The sequence below is a fragment of the Chenopodium album genome, chromosome 16 (genome assembly GCF_948465745.1).
Source record: "Chenopodium album chromosome 16, dcCheAlbu1.1, whole genome shotgun sequence".
Taxonomy (NCBI): Eukaryota; Viridiplantae; Streptophyta; class Magnoliopsida; order Caryophyllales; family Amaranthaceae; genus Chenopodium; species Chenopodium album.
Window position 1 is genome coordinate 47316542 of NC_137849.1, and position 24807 is coordinate 47341348.

The window sequence follows — 24807 nt, forward strand, 5'->3', positions numbered from 1 at the left end:
TTTATTTGGTTATAAGAGAATAAATACGGTTAAATTTGAATAATTATGACAAAAAAAAAAAACTTTGAACATTGTTATATTTTATGTACTGCATTTATACAAATATAATTTTAAGACATCTATTTTTTTTAAAGTGTAACCATTTTTTTTTTTTAACAAGTTCTTAGTTTTTTTTTTTTTTTTTTTTTTTTTTTTTTTTTACTCAAAGATCTTAGTTTTTTTTTAAAAAAAAACAACAACAATTATTTATGGAGCTTTATTTATTTATTTTTTAAAATTTTATCCTTTCTAAAATAAAAAAGATTCGAAAAAAAAAAGAAAAAACCGGTTACCAGGAATAGGCTGCCGCCAATATCATCCCTTCTCTCTCCTCTCCACTCTTCACACTCACTGCATCTCACCACTGCTAATCCCCACTTTCTCCGCCATTTTCACACTTCACTTCACATCAATTTTCCCCCAAATCTCATAAACCCTAAATCCCCTCATTATGCCCAATTAATCCTCAATTTCCCCAGATCTATCTCAATCAATCCAACCCCATTTCAATTATGGGTCATCTAAATCTACCCTCCTCCAAAAAACCTGCTAAACAATGGAAACTTCTAGACTTAGTCACCGCCTTCTTCTTCGGAATCGTCATCCTCTTCTTCCTCCTCATCTTCACCCCTCTCGGCGATTCCCTCGCTGCTTCTGGTCGGCAAACGCTGCTTCGAGCCTCCGCTTCCGATCCCCGACAACGTAAGAAGCTTATTGTCTCCTTGGAGGAGACATCCTCCGGTGGTGGCCACATCATCGATACTTGTCCGGCGGAGTTTGTCGATTATATGCCTTGTGAAGATCCTAAGAGAAATAGTCAGTTGAGTAGAGAGATGAATTTTTACAGAGAACGTCATTGCCCGTTGCCTGAAGATTCTCCGCTTTGTTTGATCCCTCCTCCTGAGGGTTACAGAGTTCCTGTTCATTGGCCTCAAAGTTTGCACAAGGTTCATTTTCTCTCTCCTCCGAATATTTGTTTTTGATTTGCTTGTGTTTTGGGGTGATTTGGTTTTATAATAATGTTGAACTGATTTTGTTTTGTTATATAAAGATGGGGTCTTTGTAATGTGTTGTTTGTGGATTTGGTATTAATTTAGTAATTATTGGTGAATAATGGTGATCAAATTGTTTACGATTGGATATGTAAGATACCCTCATTTGAACTGAATGATGTGGAGGGTTTTGGAATAGACTAACTGATTACATAGGATCTTTAGTTAAATCGTAGGATATTGTTAGTTATGAGAGATTAAGAGAATGTGGTGACATCTTTATTACCGGATTTAAAAACTGTGAGTGAAACTCCGCGGCATCCTTGGGGTGATCTCGTAGTTACTACGGGGTGGAGATGATGAGGTCGTTCCATGGATTTCCCTTCCTTTTGCCTCTAAGGGACTAAGGGAGACAGTGCATCAAGTTGTTCGCAAAGGCCAACTTAATCCTTTTCCCCAGGATCCAAGATTAGGGAACCCCTGCAGACCCCCCGACTTTGACTACATTCTCACTGATACAATGACTGCTAGATTGAGAGATATGGGGAAGTTGTTAGTGTAAAGTCATTGGTTACTGAGCCATACTTTCTAGATCATAAGGATATGGGTAGGTAAATTTGATCGGAGTATTGCACGTTACATGGGTGCCTAGTTGATACGATGCAGTGAATTGATGTAATGCATAGAGGTGTTGTTGCATAGTCGCTGGTTGTTACTACAATGATGATGATGATGATGATGATGATGATGAGTTGATGTCAACCTGGTATGATGGATCTCTTGAAGTCCAAATGCAGTTAATTTATAAACTAGTAGAGAGGATTTTTTGAGGATCCTTGGTGAAAATAATGTGGACAAAGGGTAAGTAGATGTAAGTGGTAGCTGAACATGTGATGAAACTAGTGCTATTGATGTTTGGACTCTTCTTTACTCATATGCGTGTTTGAAGGTGATTTTCTAGTATCATTTATTGTATTGTTGTTTTGCAGATTTGGCACTCAAATATGCCTTACAACAAGATTGCTGATAGGAAAGGCCATCAGGGATGGATGAAGAGAGAAGGTGAATACTTCATCTTTCCTGGTGGGGGAACAATGTTTCCTGATGGAGCAGTACAATATATAGAGAAGCTTAAGCAGTATATTCCCATTTCTGGCGGATCCTTGAGGACAGCTCTTGACATGGGCTGCGGGGTACGATGCTTTTGATTGATTCATTCTTTTGATAAATACGGGTACTTTTGTAGGTATGTATAAGATTAAGCAGCTCTTTCTTTCTTACAGGTTGCTAGCTTTGGGGGTTACCTTCTGTCAGAAAACATTATGGCTCTCTCTTTTGCTCCCAGAGATTCACATAAATCTCAAATTCAATTTGCTTTAGAAAGAGGACTACCAGCTTTTGTTGCCATGCTTGGGACACGTCGACTACCATTTCCTGCCTTCTCATTTGACTTGGTGCACTGTTCGAGATGTTTGATCCCATTTACTGCATACAGTGAGTTCTATGTAACATGTCACCTAAGTCTATATGCCCCTGTTTTTCCTTTCTGCAACCAACTGATCTAATGTGGTTAACTTGGTTTGCAGATGCATCATACTTCATTGAAGTGGATCGCTTACTTCGCCCAGGGGGTTATTTTGTAGTCTCTGGCCCTCCTGTGCAGTGGGCCAAACAAGACAAGGAATGGGCTGATCTTCAGGCAGTGGCTAGGTCATTGTGTTATGAGCTTATTGCTGTTGATGGGAACACAGTCATCTGGAAGAAGCCTACAGGAGATGCATGCCTCCCTAATCAAAATGATTTTGGGATTGGTATGTGCGAGGAATCTGATGATCCAAGTTATGCATGGTAATTTGACGAAGGCAATGTGTTAAATTTTGGAGTTCATGACTGAAAATAGATACTTCTCTTTACTATGATGAGCATTAAGCAGTGACAAAAACTAGAATGAAAAGAAAACATTGTTGGGATCCATCCTTGGATGGCTTACTTTTTTTCTGTCTTCACAGACCTTCAGGTAGTCTTTTCTTCTGAGAAAAAAAGTGATTCTGATGCATGTGGCCTTTCTGCAGGTACTTCAAACTGAAAAAATGTGTGAGCAGAATGTCTTCTATTAAAGGTGATATCAGTGTTGGGGCCATACCCAAATGGCCAAAGAGGCTGACAAAAGCTCCTACCCGTGTTACTCAAATTAAAAATGGCTTAGATGTATTTGAAGCTGATGCTAGGAGGTGGGCAAGGAGGGTTTCTTATTACAAAAATTCCTTAAACTTGAAGCTAGGGTCTTCAGCTGTACGCAACGTGATGGATATGAATGCATTCTTTGGTGGATTTGCAGCAGCTCTCGTATCTGACCCTGTGTGGGTAATGAATGTAGTGCCTCCACATAAACCTTCAACACTAGATGTGATATATGACAGAGGTCTTATTGGAGTATATCATGATTGGTGAGTCTTTGTGGCGTATTAATGATGTAATGCATTATAGGTTCTGTTGCCTTTGGAAACCAGATGTATGAGTTGACTTCCCATGACTAGAAAGTTGGTGGTGATTGCTAAAAGGAAAAGGGAAAGGGAAAGTGATAGACAGATGAATGATGAAACTTGGTATAGATTCCTTATTTGCACAAGATGCTATATGGCATTGACATTATAGTTAGAAACAGGAACCTTTGATTTTAGATATTTTCAGTAGAATTTCCCCCCTAATTAGCATTGATGCTCTGGAAAATAGCAGAAGCTCACTCAGTAACTCATCCTATCTTCCTGAAAAGGTTTCGAACATGAACTATAGAATTTTAGACCATCCACTTGATTTTTCTAGAATCTAAATAATGCAAAAATTAGGTCTAAGTTAAACCATTTAGTTTGATTAATGGTGCAAAGCCATGCCTAAGTAAGGCACATTATTAAGACTTATCTACTTATTAGACATAAAATGCAGATTATGTAAATACTTGGGACTTGTTTTAAGGTTCAATATAACTCTTGGGATGGCGGATGCTTGAAGTCTACTTCCTTAAGGTGGTTTTCCAATGCAAATATTTTGCAAATTGGTCATATCTTGTTTGTAGAAAGTTGTCAAGATTGTATTCCTCAACTTCTTTGATTGCCGGCCAATTAGCAGCTGTTTTTTTTTTTATTTTTTTTTTTATTTTAATGCACTCATTTGTACAAAATCTGTCCATGCATTAATTTGGGCAAGGATGATCCTAGTTTATGCCATAATGCTTCTTTTATCCAGTAAAATCCTTGTACACCTCTTTGGACCTTTTGAACTGATATACTTTTGTCTGATGAAAAACAGGTGTGAGCCTTTCTCAACTTATCCTCGAACTTATGATTTTCTCCATGTATCTGGTATTGAGTCACTATTGAAAGATTCAGCATCAGGCAAGCAAAGGTAGGGTCATTGGATACTTTGTACTCGTGGTTTTTCATCCATTTCATTTTCAACTTATTCATGGATTTAATGCTGTGGATGTGTTGTTCGTTTTAAAAGTCATCATAGTTTACATAACCTTCAATGCTTCATGAAACATATTTGATTCCCTTTTTGTTTCTCGGCACATTCTTTCTAATTGAATTGACTATTATGGTTTGAACACTCATCCAAGATTTTCAGTAAGATCTGAATTGTAGAATTGTATTTATGTTAAATTGCTAATGGGGTTGCTGTCAGTGGATATAATATGTGCTTACTGAATTATTCATTTGTGGACTTTATAGTATTTCTCCTGAATTTATTCCTATTAAACTTGGACCTTGTCAAACACTTTTACTAATGGAAATCCTGGTCAGACTATTTACACTAGTTTGAGACTCAGAGAGTCCTGCAATTCTGCTAGGAGAGCTAGTGAGAGGGTTTTTAGATGGTGCTCCTTCTATCCTGAACAGCATTGTACTCTTACCTCCTTTACTCTATACCTTCCTCTTTCTTAATCTTCATGCCCTATCTCAATGTTAACGGGACGAAAAGAATATAATAAAGATTTTGTAATTTTATTTGAGAGGTCCCAGAATTTTGTAAACAAGGATGATAGATTGGAAAAAAAAAAAAAAAAAAAAAAAAAAAAAAGAGTATTTTCTTACATTGTTTATAAGTTCTAATCATGACTGGTTGATGTGATCTTAGTAGCCTATTGTTGGAAGATGTTTATGTCAACTAATTTCACTAATCTGCACACGAGAATTTTTAAGATATTTTAGAAAATTCTAACTCGAATCTTGAATTTATTGCTGAACCTATGATGGGTTGGCCTTCTAAAATTGACTTCGGTAGTCAAAAAAAGTGATTGATCTCTAATTTGTCTTGTTGTGTTCCTCTGTTTACACAGATGAAAGAAATTTCTAATGTTTGTTTTCAATATACATATGGTTACTTTTACATTGCTTCATGTGATATAAAGTGGTCTGTTGTCCTCTAGAAGCAATAATATGGAATTTGGCTTGTTATGTGTTCCTATGTTTACACAGAGGAAAAGGATACCTTGTTTATTAAAACTTTTAGGAAGCTGACAATTCGTCTTTTGCCGTTGACCTGTTGCAGATGTCACCTAGTGGATGTGATGGTAGAGATGGATCGTATATTACGTCCAGAGGGAACGGTGGTGGTAAGAGACTCTCCAGAAGTCATCGACAAAGTAAACCGCATTGCTCATGCAATGAAATGGACTACCAGCATCCATGAAAAGGAGCCTGATTCAAGCGGGAGGGAGAGAATTCTCGTGGCCATCAAAACGTTGTGGAAGGCAGATCATTGACACAGATATAGCAACTAGTCCCTGTAGTGTATCATTTTTTTTGAGAATTTTCTGTTTATTATGTATTTATATCTATATATCTTATGGCAAACTTGCATATCTATGCACAAAAGTGCATCCAGCCAACCTGACTACTAAACATTTTCGCATTTCTCCCTAAATTCTTTTTTTCTCTGTTTAGTTAGTGTTATGTAGGGTTATAATTGAAGGAAGATATATAGTCCCATTATACTGGAGAAAATTGTTACCTCTGTGTTCATAATCAGTCTACGCTTGTCTCTTTTGATCGACTATTTTAGACATTATATAATACTTCCACACTTTGTATTAATTAAATTTATAAAATTATGATCTTGGAAAAAATGGTTCAAGTTTGTCCATATAGTAATTATACCCTTTAAGAAATTTAATGTTACATCTGAGTAATAATTCTACATTTATACTCAAATTTAATAGGATCTGTTGATTCGAAGAAGTGTGAATACTAATTGGGTTTATTTAGACAAAATGATGTACTCCCAATTATGTCCGAAGGATATTTTGAATTAGGGCTCTTTGGTTCCCCTTTTAGTCATCCCCTTTCAAAGACTCCGCTAACTTAGATTGGGTTGATCCGTACAGGGTTAGTCAGAGTCTCCTCTTTACATACCAATATATAATGTATATAATGAATAAGTCAACATTGAAAAGTTGAGTAAAGAGTACTTAGAAAGAAAAAAATAAAATCAAAACGATGTCTTAGAATAAATCCACTCGGAAAGAGTAGTCAAGTCTTTCCCAAAAGGTACGTGTTTGAACAATCTAAATGAAGTTCATTTACAAGCGTCAACATCGTTATCGCTTCGATTTCTTTCTCCAAGTCTCCATGTCTCATTTGGGACCATTCGTAGTAAATTTTCATGTCCCTAAAAATGAGTTCATTCATCATTTTCAGGTAATTTTATGTCAAATTTATGAACGACTACTCCAAACCTCTTGTTACTACAAAGGCAAGTCGTGGTCTATCCTCCCCTATCATTTTGATATATAGCATGTGACTGGTTTGGGATAAACTTAGCTAATCTAATGGGATGTTCCTGCTACAATCTAACATGCCTATGTTCTCTTATATATACATCGCTATGGTTTGATAGAATTGATTCTATACTCGTCGATATTTTGACAAGTTCCCTAGATTGAGATTGCCCTTCAATGGTACACATCTTAGGTATGCTAGCCCAATCAAAGTTTGTTGCATGATACAAGTTGAGCTAATTTCCGGCATATAACATGCATAAGACACTTACATGTTATATGAAAATCTTGATTACGTGTTGTCTGAATGTATGTATATCTGATATCGAATGAACTGTTTAACATTATTGTTAATTTTTATCGTTATGACCTTATATATTGAAATAAAAGAGTCAATAATATCTTTATTCTTAACTAGTAGTCTAGTACTCCTAATCGATTCTCAATTTTTGTGAATTTCCTCAAAATTTATACTCATTCAAAATTTTTGACTTGGAAAGGGTCTATATCATTCAACTCAATATAGAAACAAACAAACAAGCAGTCAACTTCTTATGAATTTTTATTTTATTTTATTCTATTTATTGTTAACTCAATTTTTGGCAAGGACTTGTCATGAAAATAATCGAAACAGATTGATTTCTGCCATTTATTGTGAAATCTGAATTAATGCACTGCTTGAGACATCTCTAATCAGTATTACTTTGAGTTGACAAATAGTGTATTTAAGTCTTTCGTCTTAAAAAGAACCCAAAAAAAGGAAGGATTGGACAATTGTCTCACCTAAAATAAAAATACAAAATAAAAAACGAGTACAACATAAGTTTAGAGCACCCTGGTTGGAGGGACAATTACCCGCTTGTCATGGAACATTTTCCTTGATATTAAGATACCTCCCTAATTTTAATGCATGATCATCAATTTTAATGCATGGTAATCATCAAGACTTTGGAGTAAGAGTTTTAAAAAACATAATAATTCTTGATAATTACAAATTTCTAAACAATCATTATTATTATCATTAACTTAAGCACACTAATAATTATGTAAAGTGGCTTCTTGTATACCTTGCATTTATGTAATAATGTGAGTATATTATACATTTATACTTAGGTTATGTATGTTCTTTGGAGCAAAACTAAAATGATCGAATTGAAATAGAATATGAACAGAGTTGAACAGATTTTATGGTGGTTATGATGGTTATTATGTTTTTATCCATCATAATAAGATATAGAGTACTTGTCTAAAAGACAGTGTTTCCCTATTTTCATCTCGTTTGATCACCATCCTTAGCTTACATTTTACGAGTACTCCGTTTATGTAAGATGGAAAATGTAGCAAAGTAGCCTAGGTAACCGTAAATATATACTCCCTCCGTTTTTAAATACTTGCTCCATTTCTCTCCATGTTCGGAGTTTTAGGAGAAATTAGATAAAATAATAAAATACTCGTATAGAGATAGTAGGGTTAGTAGAAGGTAAATAGGAGGAGAGAGAATCTAAAAGTATTAAAATTAGGTCCCACTAGTTGAGAAAAATGAATTAAATATTATAATATCTTTTCAAATAAGAAAATAAAACAAGTATTTAAAAAAAAAAAAAAAAAAAAAAAAAAGTGGAACATGTATTTAAAAACGGAGGGAGTACTTGAATTTAATCATTTATATCATATGTATGGAATTAAATAAACAACACTCCGAATTTAATTACTCCGTAATAAGTGGACTAATAAGTGAAAATTAACCGAGAAGAATTAAGGGAGTAAAAGGCAAAAGATTCGAAAAGCTGTATGCAATAGATTCCAACGATATTGAATATTCCTCGGTTGAGCCGTTATTAAACTCGTAATTAATTAGTGGTAAGAGTATAGTTAAGTACACTACTAATAATTACTCCATCCAGCTGTCAATCTTTAAAACACAAACATTAATGCTCCTAAATTTTGAAATTAATGGGATTAGAGCCTATTTAGTGAACTAATGACTAGTTGTATTAATGACTCTCCTATTTACAAATTCATCTGTCAACTCTCAAAGTTTGTGAGACTCGTATTAATGAAGAAGCTTCTCTTTTAAGATCCATATGTCATATGCAAAGTTTTAATGTGTCAACCCTCAAAAATTGCTGCTGTAATTTAATCTCAGAGCTACTTACTTCATTTCATATTAATTACAGAGTATTTTCTTTGTCTCTTAATGATTTTTTAATTTGACTTTATAAAGTTTTAAAAGACTCATCTTTACTAAGTATCTTTGTTTTTAAACATGTACTAGGACTTGTTCTCCTCAGCTGAATTTCAATTCAATTCAGTTTAGCTCTAATCAATTCATTTCAGTTCTTAATTTCCTTCTCTTATAAAATAATCATTTTCTTTCAGTTCAACTCCAATCAGTTCAGTTCAATTTATTTGAATACTTCAAGTTATCCAAGTATATATTTGATGTAATTATTATAGTGTAATCTTTTAGGGAAGAAAGGAGTGATAATGGTACTAGTCATGAGTTTGGGAGGCTTTGAATTTATGCATGATCTTCTTTTACATCGAGGTTGGTGAAACTACATCATTGGCTGCATGTGATCATTTAGCTCAAAGTTACAAAGTCGCATAGTAGTTGTAAGAGACCTTTTAAAGACTGAGTCTTTAATTTGCATCATATATTCATTTAATTGATTAAGGTTATTTGTCTAGTTCTTTTGTCTCCTTGATCTAAACCAATTCAATTTGAATACTCTTGGCAAATTCTTATAATAATGTTTACACATGTTGTTGGCCCTTAATAACGGTCCTAATACCCTCTGCCTTAATCTTCTCTATGGATAATTAGTTTGTATACGAATCACTGATTTAATACTTTTAGATAGACAATAATAACAACATAAAAATGAGTAAGAAGAATCCAATTTAGTCACTGAATAACAAACTTAATTAGTATGGGTTTGTTTTCGTTGACTGAACTGAGTTGAACTGAACTAAACTGAACTTATTAGAGCTGAAGTGAACTGAACTGAACTGAACTAAACTTATTAGAACTGAACTAAATATTTTATAAGAGAAGGAAATTAGGAACTGAATTGAACTGAACTTATTAGAGCTGAAGTGAAGTGAAAATAATTGTATGAAAACAGGTCCATATGTCTTTTATAAAATGAGTGTACGTATTAATCATTATTCGTATGTAAGTATTCGACTAACCTTTATATTTTTGGATATTTTTGTACCTTTATTGTACTTGGTCAAAGCAAAGTTGCACATGGTTGTATTAAGGATCAAATTAGCAAGGCTATTATCAATAATCTAGCAGCTAGAGAAGCATGCAAAGGGAAATTAATGCTTACATAAAGTATATTATTATATAATCTTCTTTGTATAATATCATATGGGTTAGGCACATTGCTAGCTAGCTGCCTCTGGCCCAAACTTGGCATACAAGGTTATCTCAATAATTTTTTTTTGTATTTGATTTTAAAATAAATAAATAAAAATAAATAAATAAACTTGAAAATGATTGTATAGGGATTTGGAATAATAATTATCCTGTTTGAACCTCTTATGATCTTTCTATACCAGATTACTTCTATGTTCAATTTTGATGCTTGAATAATTCTAGGGATCTGAAATTTGAGTAATACTTTGTTAAGAGTTTTGGTCCTACAAATTAATGAGTCAAACTAAAGTCCTTCAAAGATTCTTAATTATCGCTACACCCCAAAGCACACAATTTTTTGTACTTGTGTACTTTGTGTTTTAGTTTTACTTAATTAATTTTACATATAATCCCTCTATTTTTAAAAGTAATAGTGCGACGTTTATGAATATATTACGGAGTACTTTGATAATAAACAATGTTAATTACGAGTACATATTAGTAAAAATATACGGAGTATAAAAATGGGATATTAATAAACTATTGAGGCGAATCAAATAAGACTAAACATGGCTAATCTATGTTGTACGGAGTATATATCGGGAGTGATTGAAAAGACTCCCTCATCTTATGAATAGTGCCAATATATTTCAGATTAGAAGAAACAAAAAGAACGGATAGAATAATTAATATGGACTTGCTATTTAAGTATTAACTAGTCTTCTGGCCCGTGCAATGCACGGGTTATTCATATAAAATTGTATTGAGAGATAAGTAAGGAAATATCAGTAAGTCATTATTGGGTATAATATGTAATCGGAAACATGATTAAAGAAATTAAAATTTTGGAACTTTAATCGAAAAAGAGACTTAAATAGGCTTAAATAGAAGGTGGAAGGGCTAAAATTAAAGAGAAAATAGGAAAAGGTTGAATTAAACGGGAGAGATGAAGATGAAGTGATGAAGTGTGTATGAAAGATGAAGTATAAGTTTAATGAAAGAATTAAAAAAAAAATGGTAGAATAAAAAAATTAATAGTGTAAATTGACATGTGGCACTATGGTTAGAAAAGTGTAATAGAATGGATGGGGACATGTGTATTTCTTAGTTTCTTGGTTATAGTTTTTAAATACTAAGTATAGATAGATTAACTTTGAAAGAATAGTGTTACTTCGTATTATGTATTTTGGTGTTTTGGACTCTAAAGTTTGTCTCTTTTCAATTTGTAGAAGATTCAATTGTTTGTGAAAATATTCTTGCTTAGAAGCTATATTCGTAGCTCAATGGATACATAATTTCAGAGTGCTATGGTGGATGATCACAATATTGATCAATTTAAAATGACAACTATTTCGACCTTTCAGTAATTTAAGCGATAATACTATATCCTATTACAATAAAATTGGTTAATTACACCTTTAATTTGTTAAAGTCTAACGGATCCAATTTCGAATCCCTCATGAATTTTACCAAGTAGATGCAAATCAAAATGCCTTCTAGCTTTTAATAATTTCTTAGTCATAAATTCGACATTGGACAAACTCGAATTAAAATGTTAATATATTATGAAATTGATGAGAAATAGTTATTATCTAGGAGATTTAAGTAAGAATATAATACAAGTATATTTGTAAAAAAAGTCATTGAAAGAAAGACAAATAGAGGTGTTTAATTTGTTCACAAAACTCATGTGAAAGAAAGACTAAAGATTCATCTTCAACGTCCTCCCCCCAACCAATAACCCCTAAAAAACCCTTTATTGTTCTTTGTCAAATTTTGTTTATTTTCAAATAATTCATTTGTCCCTAAATAGTGAACGTGCATAATTAGATTTAATACATCATTTCCGACATGAAAGCATTGTTGCAAAGACCAGTACCCTAATTAATAAGCTTGTGTTCACGAAACATAATCAAAATAATAATCTATATGGAGTATATAATAATACATGTTTTGACAATTAATTGGTTGTTAAATCTATTATATGTGACTAATTAATTAAATATTCTCATTGCTAATCATCAAATCATCTGGACATAATTTGACCTAATTATTAAGTGCTACAAGCCTAAGCACACCCCACTCTTTTAATACTGGTATCTCTCATCTTTATACTGCATGAAATAATTGTCTCAAAAGACATAATAAAAGAACAAAGTGTGAACAAACATTAATCAATCCATTCATGCATGAAAAAATTAATGAAAAAATTTATAAAATATCCCGTATTAAAAGTTAAAAGACACAATTAATATGGATACATAGAAATATCAACAAGATTACAAAAGTAGCGTTGTCAAAATTATTAGAGTAGATCATTGTCCCATCAATAAAAATGGGAACACACAAATTGAAGTTCCGTGACATTTTTTCCCCTTTTTTCATGGGAGCCTAGATTTTAATTCAATTAATAATTACAACCTCTTTTGCTAGTCTATTTTATTCTTTTCATTATATCTTTAATGGAGTATTATTATTATTATTTGTTCCTAGGTCAAACCTCAAACAAATTAAAAAGATATCTAGTATCATAATATCAAAAGGTTAATGGCGATCATTTGTTGTGTTGAGGGGTTGTTTTCGAAAGATCTTCCTTTATTTGTAATTATGTCGCATGTGATCAAGTTATTTAAAGGTGATTACTCTGATTAGGAGGTTTTTACCCTCTTGAATGATAATATAAAAAGGAATTGACAATTACATTAGTATTAGCTTGATCATTAATTACATGGATAATCAACAATTACAATTATCCTTAAGCCCCTGTTCTTTTGAGCTAATGTGGTCTACTTTGCTCCGTTTTACTAAAATTTGCTATGATCTGCTCTGTTCTACTTAATATAAATAAGCTACTCTACTAAAACCTGCTTTAATTTTTTTTTTTTTTTTTTTGAGAGCGGGTAAAAGGAGACTAGCTCCCAACAGACTCGACGCAAAAAATAAAACTACAGACAGACTTAGACCTCTTCGCAGAGTTAGTAAAAGAATAATACATCCAAGACATAGGGGGACTACTAACATGATTATCTAAGGGGGGGATACAATGAGGTTGACTAATTCCAGTATGGATGTTAGGCATGAGATAGTCGAGGTTTGATCCTTTACGTTTTCTTGTCCTGCAAAATTGATTCCTATGATGAGAAACAGCTGGCTTCTTCCTCTTCCTCTTTTTCACATGTGACCGACCCAACCTTCTATTCTTCAAGTTGTTGGAGCTAAAAATGAAGGTAACGGGGGTAGGGATGAGTGGCTCCTCCAGCTCCCCTTCTAAACCCATGGGGTCATCCTTATTAGATCCTACCGACTCCACTTCAGCTTGATCAGTAACGTGAAAGGCATTTGTAGGTGTTTCGTTACCTTTCCCGATGCATGTGGATGCATTGCTGTAGTCAGTGGTGCATGAGTGTATGTGATCATCTGATTTTCCAAAATCAATAGTGGAAGTAGAGCCACTGTCATCAACAAACTGGTCAACATCTAGTGGGGGGGAGACCTTCTTCTTCTTCCTCCTGCGATTTTCCATGTTGCGTTTCTTTTCTACCGAACATACCATTTCCTTAGGCACCGACACAACATCAGGACTTGTGCTATCCATGTTAGTGAATTTTGAAGGGTGCCTATTTGGGGTAGTCGATTTCTTTACACGTAGGGTCATCCACGAGCCGGTTGATGTGTTGAAGAAGTTCATTGTTTTCCCTTGTTGAAGCTTGAAATAAGACAAGTAGGGGATCTTGAGGGATTGGTTTGTCCTCCTACTATTGAAAAAAAAGTAAGTAGTTCCAACTTCATGATCCGACGCATGACTAGATCCTTGATTGTTCTTGGAATAACTTGAAGCTTCCTCCCCGGAGACCAATGGGAAGAAGGCATTGTTGGTAATAATTGAACTCTCCACTTCCATTTCAATGACGGGGTCAGTGACATTCATGTTGGTCAACCCGCTCTGTTCATCATTTCTCATTGCCACACTATCGGTCCCCGAAATAGAAACCTCACTAACCTTACCTTTCTTAACGAGGGTAGGATGGGTCGGGTGGGTAGACATGTTACTCCTCTTACCATGAGCCTTCTTAGGCACTAGCCCGGCAACCTTGCCAAGATCCTCATCAATTTCCTGGACTTCCCTCCCACTCTTTAATTTGCTAATCTTTTGGAGTAACCCCTTAATATTCTCCAATTCCCGGAGAATATCATGATTGTTAGGTTCAACCTTAGCTGCCTTACTAAGGTCCTCATATGCTTCTTCAATCTGGAAGAGCTTAGCCTCTGCTAAGGCCCTTCTATAAAAAGCTTTTGCATTACAACCATCATACTTAATGACTAAGGAGCAGAGTTCCTTAGTTTGTTCATAATCATGCACCTTAAGAGCACAAGCTGCAAGGTTTAATTCTAAAGTAATTGCAAGATTCCAAAATAAACTATTGTCCTCCCCATTTATAGGATAAACAAAACAAAGGAATTTTAGACCTCTATCATACCTTTCTCCCGCATCAATAACCTCACCATTTTTGAAGTAGGCATTACCTTCCTCTTTCAGGAACTTGACATGGTGAAGGATATTAAGGGAACGATTATGGGAAGCAAATTCAACAATACTATCATCATAGTCATCATTTAGGTGAATGACCATGAGATCATTTATTAAAGATTGAAACTCCATAGACAAACTGAAGAAAACAAGAAGGAAACTACTAAGACAAAGCAACAGGAGCCTTACATAGACTACCTAGACAAGGTATAGAAGCAGCAAGGAACGGTGGTGGTGAGATGTCACGAGACCTGTTTGACTCAGCCACAATAAAGGGGAGGAACTGCCACTACAGCATGGAGCACCGTCAAAAGAACGGCGACCAAGTTGTCGGAGAACCACCGTCCAAGCAAACCACGCACTTCGACCTCAAAGGCGGGACCTCGCTGAGACCCAAACTGCGAATGGCACTTCACTGGAGATCGGAGAACGACGTTAGGGTGGAGTTAGAGAGAGGGCGGTACGCCGACGATCGAGGAGAAGTGCCACCCACTCCGATCGCCGGCGTACCGATGAGATAGCCTGGAAAACTTAGGCGGAGAAACCAAAGTTTTGGTTTGCTGTTAGGCGGAGGAAACTAGGAGCCACTTCTTTCTCGGTTACTATATCAAACCTGCTTTAATTTGAATCTCAAAGGAATAGGGTCTAAGTGTTCTATTGTAGTAGTCCGTACAAAACCTTAGCCATAAATCTCACAATGGTTCATACCGACTTTCTCATGAGAGATCACTAAGTACAAAGATCCTAGTGCTATCCCTCAATCGACAATTATCCCCTCCCCCCCCCCCCCCCCAAAATGAACTATCGTTAGCGGTTAGCAAGTTATGCAATGGGTTTAGACTGAAAGAGCATTGTGCGTTTAGCTCTATTTATATCGTGGTCTTAAGTGTACCCCAGAGGTGCACGCCGTGCTACTAGTGTCGCACACTATGTGATGATAAGGTGCAATTATGTTATGTACAAAGCTTAGAGCAAAACAAATGCTACTAGTGTTAAAGATCGTTCACACTACATTTGTACATTTTATACTTGCTAATACTCCGTATTTTATAACAAAAAATGTTAAAAAAAAAAATGTACATCTAATCAACAAAAACTCCATCATAAAGAAAGTGTGAAATTGAGCGTTAATAAAGTATTCCTATACCGAATACGTCAAAACCTGTATTTAACACGAAAAAACTTATTATGGTCCCAAAAGTCCAACCCGTGTATAGGGCGTATTAGCGAGTTTGGATATGACTCTTTGGACTTAAACTTGATCGATATTTGATAAGTAAAACAAATAAATTGTGAAATTTGAATTCACTTGGTTTAGAAAATCTTCACCCCTCAACAATACGTTCAAAACAGTTGAATTTGTTTTCACTATTGCCCTATTGGTGTAAGATATGGATAAATGAAGAACTATCTGATTTATCCCTCTTTGTAACATCCAGATTCCCTTACTATTTTAAGCTTTTAGCCTAGAATTTCTTGTCATCTCGAAAAAACTAGTGTAAAAATGAAAAGGCGTAAAAGTTTTTCGGAAAAATCAGCACACATTTTCAACTCAAATTGACACGCATTTGCTCGATGTGTTGTTTCACTCAAATCCGCTTAATTTAATTCTCGTTCCCCAGTTTTTTTTTTTTTTTTTTTTTTTTTTTTTTCAAAAAATGATATACACTGCACAATTGATGATAATGTTCTCCAATTCCAGATTACCAAAAATGGCTGATCAATCTTTTCAATTGCACCAGTGCACCACTCAATCTTCTGCTAAAATTCGGTACGATTTTACCCCGTATGTATTATTTACTTATATTATTATTGATTGATTCATGTTTGAAGCATGTCATTAATTAAATCGATTTTACATAGTAAACCCTAGATTATAAAATTAATGATATTTTGTGAAATTGAAGATTTACTTTTATCAGAATGTAAAATTATGCGGTTGCTTTTTAGGGAAATCTGAAGGAAAGAGCATTGGAAGAAATGATTTTGGTGTCCTGTCATGTCTACTTGTCTTATCTTTACAATATTGCTTTTCCCCATACTTTTTACGGAGTACCAATTTCGTTTCATTATCCTTTTTTTTTTTATTTTTTTTTTATTTTTAAATTTTTTGGTTCACTTAATTTGCCACACTAGATATCTTCAATTACAGAGGTAAATTTGGTTTTGGATGTTCAAAATTTGGTTAGAACTTGGAACCAAGTTATGGTGATCGGGAATTAGTCTTAAATTGAGTCGGGCCAATTCTAAAATTAGATGTTTGATTATTTGTATGTTGAAAATATTAGACTAATTGGCCGATTTAAGGCCAACTTTTGCTAAACTACCAAGCTATAGGATATTTAGGTCGATTGAGGCTTATTAGTACTCGGCCCAAACTCCTCATATTACGCTTGAAATCAATGGAGTGTACAAATTTATATTAATGGTTTATACATTAAGACCGACTTGATTGATTGTTATCAAATTAAATTAAATGAAAAGAAAGATAATCAAATACACAATTTGAATATTTGGGACCATAAGTTTGATTAAATACTATGCTTAGTAAATACTAGATCAACTTGACATCTTTAAAAATTATTGGGTCTTTTATTTCTAGCCAGTTTGGCCTAAATGTTGTTTAGATCAGGCCAAATTACGAAATTTTGTTATTGGAGTATTCTCAGTATTTTTTTTTATTATTTTAATTTTAAAACTTCAAAAATACTTTCATTCCTTAATTGTCAATACTTATGTTAAAAAATTCTTAATTTTCAGTTGATTATTTAGAATGAGACAAACATAAAAGAATATATATATGTAATGCTTTTCTTTTATTAAACAAATTAATGTACTATCTTCGATTCTTTCTTTCAAAAAAAAAAAAAAAAACTATCTTCGATTTTTAGAGCATGTTCTCTTCAGCTTAATTTCAGTTCAGTTCAGTTTCTAATGTCAAATGTTGCATAAATTGTTAAGCAAAATTGTGTGTAAGTGTAAAATGAATATTGTAGAGAGAGATATAGGTGTATGTGTTTTTTTTTTTGGTGCAAAGAGATATAGGTGTATGTGATGACAAGTTACAAATGTTTTTTTTTTTTTTGATAAATAATACTCATATATAATTTTTATTAATGATATAATTATTGTAAAAAATATAAAACGGGTATTAGAACCATATAAAAAAGTTTGATAGGTTTAGGTGTTAGTGATAGAAGTAACTTTTTACAAGTACTTAAACAAGAAATGATTTTAACTTTTGTAAGACATAATAGAGGAGAGAGAAATGAAAGAGAGAGTGAGTGAGAGGGAAAAAGTAGGAAAAATAGTCAACCGACGCTTTTGTTAAATAATTTAAATTTTTGGAGGCAACTATTTGTAAGGCTTCGAACACTCCACATACACCCACTGTCCTTTTATCTTCTCCTCCTTCTTCCCTTCTCCTTTCTCCTCTCTTCTCTCTTCTTTTTTCTCTCTCCTCTTTTTTTTCCTATCCCCACCTAAAAAAGTCCCTTTTTATTCACTTCTCTCTTTTTTTTTTTTTCTTTTCCATTTCATATAAATTTATAGGTCATTTATCTCATCATTTCATTAAAATGAAAACTCCAACACTTGATTTTCAAACCATCATGCACAAAATTGACACTCTTTCTCCTTTTTAGGGTTCTTCTTCTTTTCTTCTTCTTTTTTTTTTTTTTTTTTTGGGGGGGCTTTTTTATTTTTAAATTATAAATAAGAGTTAGAGAGAGAGTTTGAGAAAGATAGGCTAAGCTAAAAACTGCCCTTCTTTCTCCTTCTTTCTCTCTCTTTCATTGAGAGGAATTGTAGACAATCTGGGTTCATTTTCTCTTACCCTATTGTCTTCTCTCTCCTCTCTTTCTCCATCATATTTCTTCACAATTTATTTTATTAAACTACTAATAGTGAAATTTATTCAACTATAAGAAGAAAAAAAAAAGTGGGATATTTTCATTTTTGATGAATTTTGGAGGATTTCTTGATAGTAGCGGTGTAGGAGCTGACGGTGGTGGTAGCGGGAGCGGAGGTGGTAGTGCAAGGTTAGCGTCGGACATTCAATATCACAACAACAACAGCAACAACAACAACACTATGCCTCCGGGTGCCATTACTCATCAGCAACAACAACAGCAACAACACCAGCAACAACAACAACAACAACAACAACAACATTTAGTGGGTCCCAACTCCATTAACAAGTCCTTCTTCAACACCCCTGGCCTCTCCCTTGCTCTTGTACTCTCTCTCTCCTCTTTTTTATTTATATTATTATTATTATGATTGTAATAATTATAATATATGGAGTAATAAATGATTTTGTTTGTGTTGTTGGATTATTAGCAAACGGGGATGGAGGGGCATGGAGAGGTAACAGCAAGAGTAACAGGAGATCAAAATTATGATGGAAATGGTAACAATAATGGTGCTGGAGTGAGTAGTATTGGAGTAAGGCGAAGTCGAGAAGACGAACACGAGAGTAGATCTGGTAGTGATAATTTGGATGGTGCTTCTGGTGATGAACAAGATATTGCTGACCTTCCTCCCCGGAAGAAGCGTTACCACCGACACACCCCTCAGCAAATCCAAGAACTCGAAGCGTATGCTCTATGCTTTGCTTTACTAACTTCTCTTTTCTCATTTACATGTTAGATATATGTATGTGTTTCGGTTGACAATAACAATATTTTTTACGAATTTAGTGTGTTCAAGGAGTGCCCTCATCCTGATGAGAAGCAACGATTGGAGCTTAGCAAGAAGCTTTGCCTTGAGACTAGACAAGTCAAGTTTTGGTTCCAAAATCGCCGTACTCAAATGAAGGTATGTGGTAATACTAATCATATACCCCGTAGTATCCATTTCCGTATTAGGATAACTAATGATTTTTTTTTTATTTTTAAATTTGGCTTTTTGTAGACTCAATTGGAGAGACATGAGAATTCAATTTTGAGACAAGAGAATGATAAGCTGAGAGCAGAAAACATGTCAATAAGAGAAGCGATGAGGAACCCAATGTGTACAAATTGTGGTGGTCCGGCAATGATAGGTGACATCTCAATGGAAGAACAGCATCTTCGGATTGAAAATGCTCGTCTTAAAGACGAGTTAGACCGAGTTTGTGCATTAGCAAGCAAGTTTCTAGGCCGACCGGTGTCATCTTTATCAACGTTATCAGCCCCGCCCATGCCCAACTCTTCCTTAGAGCTCGCGGTAGGGAACAACGGTTACGGTCACTTGACAACCGTGACCACCTCCTCGTTGCCCTTAGGCGATTTTGGAAGTGGGATATCTAATGCTATGCCTGTGGTTTCACCTACAAAGTCGACCGCGAATGTAACGGGAATGGAGAGATCTTTTGAAAGATCCATGTATTTGGAGCTTGCTTTGGCTGCAATGGATGAACTAGTCAAGTTAGCTCAGACCGATGAACCGCTTTGGTTAAGGAGTATGGATGCCGGAGGGCGGGAAGTATTGAATCATGAAGAGTACAATAGATCTATTACATCTTGTATTGGTTTAAAGCCTACTGGTTTTGTCCCTGAAGCTACTAGGGAGAACGGTATGGTCATCATTAACAGTTTAGCCCTCGTCGAAACATTAATGGACGCGGTGAGCCCTTAATTACTCGCACTTATAAGTTATAACATTTGTTTTGAGTATAGTGTGATCGATAGTTGAGGACTAATAATAACCTCGGATTTGTTGATAGAATCGATGGGTGGAGATGTTTCCTGGCATGATTGCTAGGGCGTCAACAACTGATGTTATATCTAGTGGAATGGGAGGAACTCGAAATGGTGCTCTTCAAGTGGTAATTAGACTAGTTACCATTGTTAATCTAACTGCTTAATGTAGTATATTAGTAGTAAAAATTGAGATTCTAATATATTTTATTTTGGTTAGATGCATGCTGAGCTTCAAGTGATATCACCATTAGTGCCGGTTCGGGTGGTGAACTTCCTACGGTTCTGCAAGCAGCACGCCGAGGGGGTGTGGGCGGTTGTCGATGTGTCGATCGACTGCATCCGAGAAAGTTCCGGTTCACCGACATATGTGAACTGCAGGAGGCTTCCCTCAGGGTGTGTTGTACAAGATATGCCAAACGGCTATTCTAAGGTACCCACTATACTAATAGTAGTAGTAATGATATTATTACGCCTTAATTAATCACACACCATCTAATTGTGTTCCTTAACATGATGATTGAAATACAAGTATAGAAGTTAATTACAATATTCATTGAGTTGATCCCCAAGTTGGGTGTCCTTTCCACTTTAGCTTTTAATGATATTTAGTTGCAACTGCAATTTCGGATTTCATGCTGGTTGAACCATCCATTAATTGTTGAAAGCAACGTACACATGTAGTCATTATCGATTCATGATAGTTATATTTGCATTCCCGAGCTTAAGTTGGGAGCTCATGCATCTATGGATCTTGTTTGTCGGGTGATTAATCGCTTAAACACCAGGGCCTTGATCACGGTTTTCGTTCCGAGGAATTAATTAATCAAGGTTCTTCTTATTTAAATAAGAGTTAGATGCTTCTTTTGTGCCATATATATTGCTATCATCAAGTTTCGACAACTCCTTGTTTAATGCTTAACATGATTATTACTATTTTACACGAATTCGTACGTCAGCAGATCGAGGTTACAGGCATTGTTTAATGAATAGAAGCCTCTATTTATCCGTATTTTCTGAACCTTCAACACATTAATTTCTTTATATCCTATACATATTAATGCCTTGTAATCCACAAACATAGGGTGATTAAACTATACATTTGATGTTTCTATTCTGATTCCCTTGGATTATTTTTATAATACAAGCTTTAATTTCTGTGTTGTTTTAGCTGCTCACTCAAAGACTTTGTAGTCAAAACTACAAGACTGTCTACTTTGTTCTCATCTTACTATACTATTTATCTGCTGCTTAATGCTTAAATTATGTCCAAATCTCAATGACAACCTGTTCTTCGGCTCGAATCGCCTTGATTTTCTTTATTCCTATATTATACAGAGACCAATCTTAAGCTATATCCAAGTTTTAGCATAATATATTGTCTTATCATATCTTTATTTTAATATCCAATTGCTCTTATATTGTTTTTTGAATAATGTACTTTGTAGTGATATTATTATTTTTAAGTGTTTGATAAATTTGAATTATCAAATTCTTCTATTCCACTGCTTCCCCCTCACTTGCGCCGTCTCTAGTGTTTCTTCTGTCAGAAGTCTGACTGCATTGCATTGAACCGTATTTTGTCCCTTTCAACTTCGTAATTTGACTCTAATTCTACGCTTAAGCTAATTAAATAAGTGATTAGCTTACTGCAAACTTGTTTCCATAGGCACGATAATTAACTGGTGTTTAACAGTCTTTATTAGCTTGATATGCAAGATGATTATGATTTTTCATCTATTAACTCGTCGATAAATGATGGTTTGTAACACAGGTTACATGGGTGGAGCATGCAGAATATGATGAGAGTAGCGTCCACCTGCTCTTCCGGTCATTAGTTAGCTCGGGTATGGGCTTTGGTGCTCAAAGATGGATCACCACCCTTCAACGACAATGCGAGTGCCTTGCCATTCTCATGTCCTCTAACATACCATCAGGAGAACACACCGGTATAGCACAAGAGTGCCATTATCTATTTGGTGTAATTATTATCATAATTATCATTTAATCTTATTTACAAAGTGTTAACCATTATATATGTATAAAATGACAGCTATAACGGCGAGTGGGCGGAGGAGCATGTTGAAGTTAGCACAAAGGATGACCAACAATTTTTGCGCGGGAGTATGTGCATCCACGGTGCACAAATGGAACAAGCTTAACATAGGCAACGTCGATGAGGATGTCCGGGTTATGACTCGAAAGAGCATCGATGACCCGGGTGAGCCCCCGGGTATAGTACTGAGTGCTGCAACTTCAGTATGGCTACCTGTTTCCCCTCAGAGACTGTTTGATTTCCTGCGTGATGAACGGTTGAGGAGCGAGTGGGACATTTTATCCAACGGTGGACCCATGCAAGAAATGGCCCACATTGCCAAAGGCCAAGATCAAGGCAACTGCGTCTCTCTACTCCGCGCTGGTGTATGTCCCCCTCTCTTTCCCTTTGCCTCTAAATATTATTCTTACATTTACGATAATTATCTCACAAAAAAAGTCGAGTCATGGAGTGGTGACTTTTTAACTTTGGGTATGCATAGAAGTATAGTGTATGATCATAATGCTGCAAATTTTTGCATGGTACGTTGAGATCTGGAATTGTGCCTGTGTCTTGGAGTGAAAGGTCAAAAAAGGAGATTTGTCATTTGTATGGTAAAAAGGTGTATTTGGATCATAAAATTGGAAGCATATGATATAGGACATGTTACTTTGAGACAGATATAGGGACCAGCTTTTTTAATCTATACTCTTCATTTTTATTTATTTTTTTTTATGAGAAAAGTCAAAATGTTTGGACTTTTTTTTTTTTTTCTTGTTTTATTTCATGTTTTTATATGGGACCACTTTATGACTATTGGCCATTCAATTTTGACTCTCTTTTCATGCAGTAGAGTAACTAGTAAATACTGTTCTGATGAAATTCCTAACTTTAGTATAGTGGCATTGTTATGTAAATATGAAAAAAATTTGATTGAGGGTAGTTTTGTCTTTTTTGGGTTACAGGCAATGAATCCCAATCAGAGTAGCATGTTGATCTTACAAGAGACATGCACAGACTCATCAGGGTCGCTTGTAGTGTACGCGCCAGTCGATATCCCGGCAATGCATGTGGTGATGAATGGTGGGGACTCGGCCTACGTGGCGCTTTTGCCGTCGGGCTTTGCTATTGTCCCCGACGGCCCAGGATCACGTGGGCCCTCAAATGGGGGCCCACAAAGGGTTGGAGGGTCCCTCCTTACAGTTGCATTTCAAATCCTTGTGAATAGCCTTCCTACAGCCAAGCTCACGGTAGAATCTGTTGAGACAGTAAACAATCTCATATCATGTACGGTTCAGAAGATCAAGGCCGCTCTTAACTGTGAAAGCTAGGCTGATCCAACGGTGGTAAATCATTCAATCATGGAACTATGGCAGTGGTTATTTGAGTTGCTGTACAAATAAAATTTTCGGTGTTTTTTTTTTGTTGGAAATTACGCTTTTGTAAGGGGTGATCACAAGGGACGGTGAAAATATGGGGGTAAAAATGGAGAAAACTCAAAGAGATGTGGGGTGTGAGTCAAGAACGAACCGCGCGTGTTGTGCAAAATCCTTGCTACGAAGGTGGTGGTGAGACGAACCGGCTTGGAGTAAGGGTGGTGGTTCGGGTATTGACTCAAGGTTTTTACCCATATGAGTTTTTGAACTTTTGTTTAGCTCAAATGTAATGGTGTAATTTTGTTATGTTGTCAATGATCATAAAATGTTCATTGTTACTCTAAGTATGTCAAGGGGTATATTTTATTTTTTATTTTAGAAATTTAAATAGTAGTAAATTCACTGCTTACTATTTTCTCTGATCCTTTTTGTTCTTTTTAATTGGAATCTTTTTACGGGATAAAAAGGTCAAAGTGAAAAGAACAAAAACGATCAGAGTGAATAGTTTGTGATGTGCACTTAACTGTGGGATGTTTTGTGTGTATGTAATGCAATTTTACCCCGATCTAGCTTGTATTTTTGGTAAAGTAAATATATTATGGCAAATGATTTTGGGTTGTTTGCAAATTTTTGATGTAAATTGACTGAATTGTGACCTGCCAACCAAACTGGATGAATATTTGAATAATCGTAAATTATTATTATATTATTATTAGTAGAGCTCATATTTGAGAAATTCAAGCTCACTAGATAGTGAAGTTTATTAAATGATCCTCACATTTGAAAGATTTACAAAAGTTTTAAGTCAAAAGTTATCATTGATTAATAAATGATAGAATTTTAACAAGACGTCTAATTAGGAGAAAGAGTTGCTCTCTTTGCCAAACCTTTCAAAGTCAATTACATGTCTCTCCCCTACCTCCATTGCCCCTATACTTTTCAATTCATCAACGTGAATAAAAGTCTGTTGTTGAAAAACCCTAACCTACCCATCAACCAGGGGTGAATGGGTG

General features: G+C 35.0%; 2 protein-coding genes across 2 annotated transcripts; both read left to right on the top strand.

The window, feature by feature from the left end:
- Positions 1-317: 317 nt before the first annotated feature.
- On the top strand, positions 318-5932 carry LOC145586768 (putative pectin methyltransferase QUA3). Its single transcript, XM_081643684.1, has 7 exons — positions 318-986; positions 2021-2224; positions 2315-2525; positions 2618-2879; positions 3104-3478; positions 4338-4433; positions 5580-5932. Exons 1-7 carry the CDS (start codon positions 552-554, stop codon positions 5791-5793), a joined length of 1797 nt encoding a protein of 598 aa, XP_081499810.1. The 5' UTR covers positions 318-551; the 3' UTR covers positions 5794-5932.
- Positions 5933-18140: 12208 nt separating this feature from the next.
- On the top strand, positions 18141-24410 carry LOC145586769 (homeobox-leucine zipper protein ANTHOCYANINLESS 2-like). The gene is made up of 9 exons (XM_081643685.1): positions 18141-18938; positions 19044-19300; positions 19403-19520; positions 19617-20309; positions 20410-20511; positions 20604-20816; positions 22158-22332; positions 22437-22804; positions 23384-24410. The coding sequence occupies exons 1-9, from the start codon at positions 18663-18665 to the stop codon at positions 23747-23749; spliced, it is 2568 nt and encodes an 855-aa protein (XP_081499811.1). The 5' UTR covers positions 18141-18662; the 3' UTR covers positions 23750-24410.
- The last annotated feature ends 397 nt before the right edge of the window (positions 24411-24807 follow it).

Excerpts from the sequence above, each read along its gene's own strand:
- LOC145586768 (XM_081643684.1), top strand. The coding sequence starts at position 552 with ATGGGTCATCTAAATCTACCCTCCTCCAAAAAACCTGCTAAACAATGG. Across the intron at positions 2,526-2,617 it reads GATCCCATTTACTGCATACA|ATGCATCATACTTCATTGAA; the intron begins GTGAGTTCTATG and ends CTTGGTTTGCAG. Across the intron at positions 3,479-4,337 it reads ATTGGAGTATATCATGATTG|GTGTGAGCCTTTCTCAACTT; the intron begins GTGAGTCTTTGT and ends GATGAAAAACAG.
- LOC145586769 (XM_081643685.1), top strand. The coding sequence starts at position 18,663 with ATGAATTTTGGAGGATTTCTTGATAGTAGCGGTGTAGGAGCTGACGGT. Across the intron at positions 20,512-20,603 it reads GAAATGGTGCTCTTCAAGTG|ATGCATGCTGAGCTTCAAGT; the intron begins GTAATTAGACTA and ends TATTTTGGTTAG. Across the intron at positions 22,333-22,436 it reads ACCATCAGGAGAACACACCG|CTATAACGGCGAGTGGGCGG; the intron begins GTATAGCACAAG and ends ATAAAATGACAG.